We start from the raw sequence: 8,721 nt of genomic DNA, 5'->3' as shown, positions 1-8,721 counted from the left end.
TATCCCTAAACGAACAAGTTTGAGTTGTGAACCAGATGATTTCAGGGTGTACAGTTTTATAAGTCCCTCTTGTTTTCCATGTGTGATATATAAAATTTTCTGGGCTCAGCTCGTGTCGGCCTATGAAAGGATCCTTAATATCATTCTTTCTAGGTAAAATTAATCTAAAATTACCAGAGAAAAACAAAATTAAGAAAATGTCAGTAAAACTGACTCGCTCACTCTTAAAAAGAAGTGTCGGTATGAGAATAGGGGCGAGTGGGAACACTACCACGAGACATTCACCAATTAGACCTTCCAATCAGAATCCCCACAAGAGAGAGCTGATACCAAACGGGCGATGCGGCCGCTACTACTACTACTAGAGGACGCCACGGACAGCAGCGCCCCTATCGGTCATCCTTAATTATTAGCGCCAAGCGTTCGTACGCATTTTCTTGCTTGTGCACTTTTTCAGGATTTATCTCATCATCCGGCATGGAACGTGCTGCCATCGCAACGGCTAAGTTAAGTGCCTTATAAGTAGTGTTTTACCGTATTTTAGTCTTCCAGGAACCAGTATTTTCCTTCTATAGGTCATATACGGTTTCCCGGTCGACTCGTGGCGGCTCCATGCTGCCTCGTTAAGAATTCCCGGTCTTCCATACTGGGACTTCTTATACTTATGGGCTTACTATATCACGTTCATCGTTTTTTACATCGCCTTTTAGCTAGGTTAGCCCTTTTACCATTTCTCTTAGTTTGGTATTTAGGGCTATTCTGTGTTCTAGCCCAGCATCCCGGCTCTTGCTCTTCATCGGCTATCGCTGGCTCCGAGTAGGCTTCTGTTCCTCGGAACAGTTTGCCTCCTCCTGGGCTTCTTTTTCTTCTACTAAAAGTGTCTTTTCCATCTTTACGATGTAATTTTAGTTCTATTTAGGGTGTTAGGCTAGCCTAGGTGCATGTCCCATGTATTGGTACAGTCTGGTTCACGTGGCCCTTTCACGGTTGTGTTGCTATCGCGGCTTAGGCCACTTGCGGTCACGTGTTCCTTCGCACCTTACCCTTCCCCTTCCCTCCCTCCAGGTATAGGGAGGGTCTGGGGGACCCCTTGGTGCCATGACAACCTCAGTTGCCTTCCTCCTCCCTCTCTGAGGAGGCCAGGGGTTCTCCCAGCGGGGGTATAGGGCGACCACTCATCGGGTACCGGGTCACCGAGCGGGTAGTTGTTGGGACGGGGAGGAGTAGGCCACCCCCCCCCCCTCTCTCTCTCCCGCCGTGTTACGCCGAGAACCCTCCCCCCCCTCCCCAGTTGCTCAGCCACCTTTCCCTCTCTATAACGAAAGGAGCCTTCCGCCGCAGCCGGGGCACCTTTGGTTATAGATTACTGGCTCCGCCAGCGGGCGGGGTGGTCACTACTAATGGTCGATTGCTTGCCTACTATATCCTTACCTTTCTCCCCCGCTACCGGAAGGGAGCTTTGCTTCTTACCCGGGCACTCTTCTAGTAGACGGGAGGGGAAAGGTTTGATAATTATTGTTATTTTTAAGATATACCCTAGTTTTACGATGATTTCTATAATTATATTTATTTTATATGTATACCATCTCCGCCGTTGTCCGTCGTGGTTTCATTTCACCACCACACCTGGTTGGATTCTATCTCTTGTCTCCGGCGTAGCCTTGGACAAACCAACCATATTACTACCACACGTATTATGGCGGGGCTCTGGTTTAATCTAACTTTCTCGCTCCGGCACCAGCGGAGCAATTGTTTAGGCTGTAACGTGTTCTCCTGATACTTATGTATCTTTCCACTTACAGGCTACCAACTGTCAGGTCCTTGGGTGCAACGCGACGTTGTACGACCCCTGCGCCCACGATGAGTGCAGGTCTCACGCTCCGTGTGCCACGCCTTAAACAACGACATGATCGTCTGGCACCGGAAGCCTGCGCCATCTGTTACGACCTGGCCAGTCAGCTGGAGGGGGTAAGTCGATTATAGACTTTTTTATCGTTTTACTAACAACACTTAGTCATAAGCTTGTTAACCCCGTCCCGCCATTAGAAGCTCATTTCGCCTTCTCTTTCAGGCTGCTGGTGTGAGGGAGGTCGCCCTAGCAACCCTGAAAGCGTGGGTGGGCGGCTTCGGGAAGAACGCCGCCAAAGGCCAGCCTTACATATTGGACAAGAAGCTGGCCGTTCAGATCTTCCCCGGTGGCAAGTCAACAGGGTATGTTGACCCCATATCCGCAGCCCCTCTCATAGCCTCCATCCAGCAGGAGATGCAGCAGTCTTTCGGGGTCGTGGCCACGCAAGAGTCGGTCCCGGACGTCGCAACCTTGGACCTTAATATTGAGCCTATGGCGGTAGGTGCTGAGGATTTGTTGGTTGAGGTAGGTGTGTCGGTGCCCAAGGTCTTTCCTTGGGCGCTCCTGGATCTTCCCCTGTCCCTTCTTCTACTGCTTCTTTCCAAGGCTTTTTGGGATCTGAGATCCCTACCCGCTCTCCCGCTCTCTCTGTACCCCCAAAGGTGAAGGGACAGAGAGAACCGAAGACCCTGGTTAAGACGACTTCTAAAAAGTCGTCGTCGTCTTCTTCAGCTAAGAAGTCTTCGACTTCCTATGCTGACGCGGTGAAGGCTAAGCCGAGCTCTTCATATTCAAAGAGCTCTAGAAGCAAGTCTTCTAAGGAGAAGGCTCGCGCTCCCGCCGCCAGCCAATGCCTTCTCCGGCCTCCACCACATCCACTCCGGCAACGCCGGTTGGAGTAGCGGGAACTAGCACCTGATCCCACTGCTTTCTCAGCAGTGGTGATGCAACAGGTAGGTGAGATGGTTGGCTCACAAGTCTCCGCCCTAGGAACAAAGTTCGAGCAGATGTTCGCACAACTGTCGAGCACTCTGTCTCAGTCGGGCCAGTCCATCCAAGATCTCTCTAACAGAGTTAGAGAGAATGAGGACCGAGTAGCTGGGCTCTCTCAGGTCCCTCTTCCAGTCTCCCCAGTAGCAAGTGCTGGTATTTTCCAGCTTCCACCATATGAGCACTACCAGCTTTCTCCATGGAGAACCCATAGAGAGTGGCCGCTTACGCTCCGTTCAAAGATGGTATGATCTCTGTCCCGGAGTGTGGAACTCGAAGGATTGAGGACTTCGAGTTTTATCCTCCGGGATTGACGCAGCCTTTCATTGGTTATGCTAGGCTGACCGTAGCGGCCGCTCACTAGGGAGGACAAGATCTCCAGGGAGAACGTTCTCTATAGTAGAGATCACGCTCAACGCGAATGGGTTCACTGCCTTGAGGACTGGGAGTGTACCAACACAAAGCTCCAGGTTTCAAGAGTCCTTTCACTATTTTTGCGACGGAGGAGGAGGCTTCTCTTCCGTTCGCTACAAAAATAGTAGAAACGACTCTTCAGGCAGTCCTCAAGGATGAGCCCATGCCACAGCTAAGGGAAGCAGAGTCTACTTCTCCGCTCTTCCCAGCTTTCGGAGAATTGTGGGAGAACTTGCCAGCCACGTTCACGCTTGGTAAGCTCAAACCGGACTCGCTATGGACAGTTCGGCGAAAAGCTCCCAAGGCTGCCTGATTCCTTGATTCAGGCAGAGTTCGACGCTCGAACTAGGTTTGGCAGGTCCCTCAATTCTCTGATTATCACAGAGATGGCTGCTCTCTCGTATGGCACGGAACCTTTGTTTAAGATTTTGGCCAAGTCCCAGCTTCAGACGGTTCAGACGGATGCTTTCGACTTCTTCCAAGCTAGGAGGAATTGCCGAAAGCACGTTCTGCAGGAGTGCACTATTAGGCACGAACCTAATAGACTCCTGGCTTCCAGCATGTGGGGAGCGGATCTCTTCCCAGAGTCCGCTGTAAATGAGGTACACCACGAGGCTGCTAGGCTCAACCAGAGCTTAGAGCTAGGTGGGGTATCTCATCTAAGAGGAAGCAAGAATCCGTCCCCCACTGCTGGTAAGAAACCAAAGAAGTCTGGTAAAAGGTTCCAGCCTTACCAGAAACACCAGCAACAGCAGCAATTCGTTCAGGCCGTCCCGGTTACCCAACAGGGACAACCTTCTACGTCCAAGCAGAACCAGCCCATCCTCCTGCTGTCTCCTCAGTCACAACCCTCGACCTCCTACGCACTCTCGCCGGCCTTCAACCCTATGTATGAAGGTCAGGCTTACCCTCCCTTAATAGGCAATCGAGAGGTAGGGCGAGAGGCTACTTTCGCCAGCGTGGCACAGGGAGGGCGGCAAGGAGTAAGCAGTTCAGAGGCGTGGAGGGCGTGGTGGTCAACCCGCCCATCAACAATGAGGCTCCCCAGGTAGGAGGGAGGCTGTTCCTCTTCCGTCACAGGTGGGGGTTCAGCAATTGGGCACAGAGCATAGTGTCCAAGGGATTGGGTTGGAGTTGGATCAAAGATCCCCTCCAATCAAATCATTCGCCAGTACCATCAAAGGAATTGACAGATTATGCGGAGGAACTCCTTCAGAAAGGAGCTATTGCGAGAGTCAAGCATCTAAAATTTCAAGGTCGCTTATTCAGCGTGCCAAAGAAAGGCTCAACAAAAAGAAGGGTAATCTTAGACTTGTCAAGGCTAAAACTCTTTCATTCGTTGCGACAAGTTCAAAATGCTTACCCTCTCGCAAGTAAGGACCTTACTTCCTCGTGGAGCCGTCACATGCTCCATCGATCTTACAGACGCATACTATCATATCCCTATAGCCAGACACTTCCGCCCATTCCTAGGATTCAGGCTAGGAAATCAGACATTCTCATTCAAAGTGATGCCCTTCGGTCTGAATGTAGCCCCCAGGGTATTCACGAAAATAGCAGAAGTAGTTGTGCAGCAATTGAGAGCTCAGGGAATTATGATAGCAGCATACCTCGACGATTGGTTGATCTGGGCACCAACAGTCGAGGAATGCCTCAAAGCCACCAAAAAGGTAGTTCAATTTCTGGAAACATCTGGGGTTCCAGATAAACAAAACGAAATCCAGACTTACTCCGGAGTCTCGTTTTCAGTGGCTAGGAATCCAATGGGATTTGTCTTCCCACAATCTGTCAATTCCAGTGGCCAAACGGAAAGAGATAGCAAAGTCTGTCAGACATTTTCTCAAATGCAAGCAAACATCAAGGAGAAGCCAGGAAAGAATCCTAGGTTCCCTTCAGTTTGCTTCAGTGACAGATATCCTCCTGAAAGCAAGGCTAAAAGATATAAATCGAGTTTGGCGATCGAGAGCAAAACGCCAAATCTCGAGACAAAGCTTATGCCACGGACGCCCTGTCGTTAGATTGGGATCAGTGGAGAAAAAATTTATGCTTTTTCCTCCAGTGAATCTTCTCTTGAAAGTCTTGAGCAAGCTGAGGACTTTCAAGGGAATAGTAGCCCTGATTGCTCCAGACTGGCCCAAGAGCAACTGGTATCCTCTGCTTCTGGAATTGGGTCTCCGACCTCAACGGATTCCCAATCCCAAGCTGTCACAATCAGTACAAATGAGGACTGTGTTCGCTTTCCTCAGGAATTCTTCAGACCCTAACTTTATGGACTTCATGAAGTTTGCGGCTAATAAAGATGCTAACATTGATCCACAAAACATCCTCTTCCTAGAATCAGATAAGAGAGAGTCAACTATTAGACAATATGACTCAGCTGTTAAAAAATTAGCATCCTTCCTGAAAGAATCAAACACTACAACCATGACAGTTAATTTAGCTATATCCTTTTTCAGATCCTTGTTTGAAAAAGGTTTAGCAGCTAGCACTATTACTTTCAGTTAGGTTTCCAGATAGATCTGACTGAATCTTATTTTACGTCTATCCCTAAAGCCTGTGCTAGACTTAGACCTTCTCAAAGGCCTACTGCAGTCTCATGGTTCTTAAATGATGTCCTCAAACTAGCATCAAGATACTGACAAACTTCGTCTTGTACATTCATAATGCTTCTTAGGAAGACATTATTCTTATTAAGCCTAGCTTCAGGAGCTAGAATTTCAGAACTGTCGGCTCTATCCAGAGATGCGGGTCATGTGGAATTCCTTCCCTCAGGAGAAGTTCTGCTTGCTCCGGATCGTAGTTTTTTGGCTAAAAATGAGGATCCTCTTGCAAGGTGGGCCCCTTGGAAAGTCATCCCACTTCCGCAAGACCCTTCTCTCTGCCCAGTATCAACTTTAAGAGCCTTTCTATCTCGTACATCCTCAAGATCCTCAGGTTCTCTCTTCATGAGAGAAAAAGGTGGTACTTTATCAGTAAAAGGTATTAGACAACAAATCCTTTACTTCATTAAACAAGCCAATCCTGATTCATTTCCAAAAGCACATGACATCAGGGGAGTAGCCACCTCAATTAATTACTTTCAACATATGAACTTTGAGGATCTTAAAAAGTATACTGGATGGAAATCTCCGACAGTCTTTAAACGTCATTATCTAAAGTCCTTGGAATCTTTAAAATTTTCTGCAGTAGCAGCGGGAAACATTGTTTCCCCTGATACTGTATAGTAGTCGTAGTATAGATCCAGGTCTCCTCTCTACCTACCTCTTCCAACATGCCTCACCCTATCGCCATGCTACTCGGATATTCTAGCCTTAGCCACTGAGATCATATTAGTGGATTGTCCCTTATTTTTTGCTAGGGACATCCACACTATGTACTGATAATGTACTTCGGTGTACCTACCCTTATTTTTATGCTAGGGTGTAGGACACAATTGTGTTTTTTGTATATTTTGTAAATAAGTTATCTAAGTAAATCTATTTTGTTAAAATTACACTGCATTATTGTACTTTACTATGTTTACTGTGATTTTAAGTACTTTACATTACTAACTTTCTTTATGTCATTGTTTAAAATAAGTTAGCCTTAAGTACTTAGTTTATATGCTGTAATAACTGATTTACTTATATTATATCCCTCATTTTACAACTGATTTTTCATTTGTTGTCCATTTTTTCCCATCTTGTCTGTTTCTCTGGTACTCTTTCATAGGCCGACACGAGCTGAGCCCAGAAAAGGGATTTTGACGAAGGAAAAATCTATTTCTGGGTGATTGGCTCGTGTCGCCCTATGAAACCCACCCTGTATTGATTGCCCCCCCCCTGCAGGACAAGATGTTCTTAGATTAAGGATGACCGCTAGGGGCGCTGCTGTCCGTGGCGTCCTCTAGTAGTAGTAGTAGCGGCCGCATCGCCCGTTGGTATCAGCTCTCTCTTGTGGGGATTCTGATTGGAAGGTCTAATTGGTGAATGTCTCGTGGTAGTGTTCCCACTCGCCCCTATTCTCATACCGACACTTCTTTTCAAGAGTGAGCAAGTCAGTTTTACTGACATTTTCTTAATTTTGTTTTTTCTTTGGTAATTTTTTTTTAGATTAATTTTTACCTAGAAAGAATGATATTAAGGATCCTTTCATAGGGCGACAAGAGCCAATCACCCAGAAATAGATTTTTCTCGTCAAAATCCCTTTTAATTCTTTTCTCATAGGCCTTCAAAAATAGAAAGCCTGTAACTGTGTTTATTTATAAGATTATATGTAAGAAAGTTTTTTTGCATAAAAATATATGTAATTTAGACTGCAAAAAATCATCTAAACATTGCATGTCTTACTAGTTTATACGTACATTACATTATTACATTTTCTTTTCTTTTTCCATCACAGAGTTCAATCCTGGCTTGGTCCCAAGCACCAGAGGCAGAACAGTCAGTACTTCAAATGTTAGTGCTGATAGTTGCAGGTTTCATCCTAATGGCATTTTTACTGATTCTTGCCCTCAAAGGACTTGGCCAACTCGTCACATGATCTACCAAAGGATGACTTACACGAGGACCTTAATTCATCCTCTGTGACATTTGTGATATCTAGCTCTAATAAGGAAACAACAACCTTCACAAGCAGGCAGTATTTGGCAGGGATCATGAGCAAAGATACCATAACCTGTCATTATTGCCTAAGGTTCAGGTTCAGGGCTTATCTGATTTAGTGGCCAGATGCCAGATTTGGAATTACATAAACCAGTGTTTCAATGTGTGGTTAATTATGTTGTGCTTTATATCATCCTAGTATTTTGAAGGCCAAAACTTTTGTGGTAATGAAAATATTTCCAACTATGCCTAGTAAAAGATAATAGTGTTTGCTGCCATTGCTTGTGAGTAGATTATAAAATAATTCAATCATATTACTCCTTTAAGGCATGTCAGATATTGGAAGCAATGATGATAGGACATTTGGTAGAAGCAGCAGTATTTTGTTACCTTGTATGTTCATCACACAGCTAGTGAGCATAAGTCTGCACTCCAAAGCATATGTAAGTTATACACCTACTCATAATATACATTGTCATTTCTGAACTTCATTATTATAATAAAAATGTATTGTTGAATTTTCTTTTATTTTACAGTTTAACATTTGTAAAATACCCATGATCTTAATTGAAAAAGTACAAAATTTCACATACAGTGGTACCTCGAGATACGAAATTAATCCGTTCCGAGACGGCCTTCGTATCAAGAGTTTTTCGTATCTTGGAACACATTTTACATGTAAAATGGCTAATCCGTTCCAAGCCCTCCAAAAACACCCCAGTAAATTATATTTCCAGGCCTAAAACACATGTTCTAGGGTTACGACGGAAGAAATATGACTCCAAAAAGGCAAAATACTGTACATACTTGAGTAATATTCAACTGCATATAATGTTCAACCCCATTTTTACTGCATATATTAGGACTTTAGCATATGTCCCTTAG

At 45.5% G+C, this 8,721-nt stretch overlaps 1 protein-coding gene across 3 annotated transcripts in view; it reads left to right on the top strand.

Annotated features, from left to right (window-relative positions):
* Positions 1 to 8,354, top strand: part of LOC135219533 (bcl-2-related ovarian killer protein-like) — a 293,728-nt gene extending 285,374 nt beyond the window's left edge. For all 3 annotated transcript variants that reach the window (XM_064256369.1, XM_064256367.1, XM_064256368.1), the window contains exon 7: positions 7,634 to 8,354. In XM_064256369.1, the coding sequence (XP_064112439.1) occupies positions 7,634 to 7,774 (141 nt within the window). In that variant the 3' untranslated portion in view covers positions 7,775 to 8,354. The remainder of the gene's footprint in view (positions 1 to 7,633) is intronic.
* Positions 8,355 to 8,721: the final 367 nt, after the last annotated feature.

The sequence above is a fragment of the Macrobrachium nipponense genome, chromosome 1 (genome assembly GCF_015104395.2).
Source record: "Macrobrachium nipponense isolate FS-2020 chromosome 1, ASM1510439v2, whole genome shotgun sequence".
Classification (NCBI taxonomy): domain Eukaryota; kingdom Metazoa; phylum Arthropoda; class Malacostraca; order Decapoda; family Palaemonidae; genus Macrobrachium; species Macrobrachium nipponense.
This window is presented reverse-complemented; position numbering and strand designations above follow the sequence as displayed.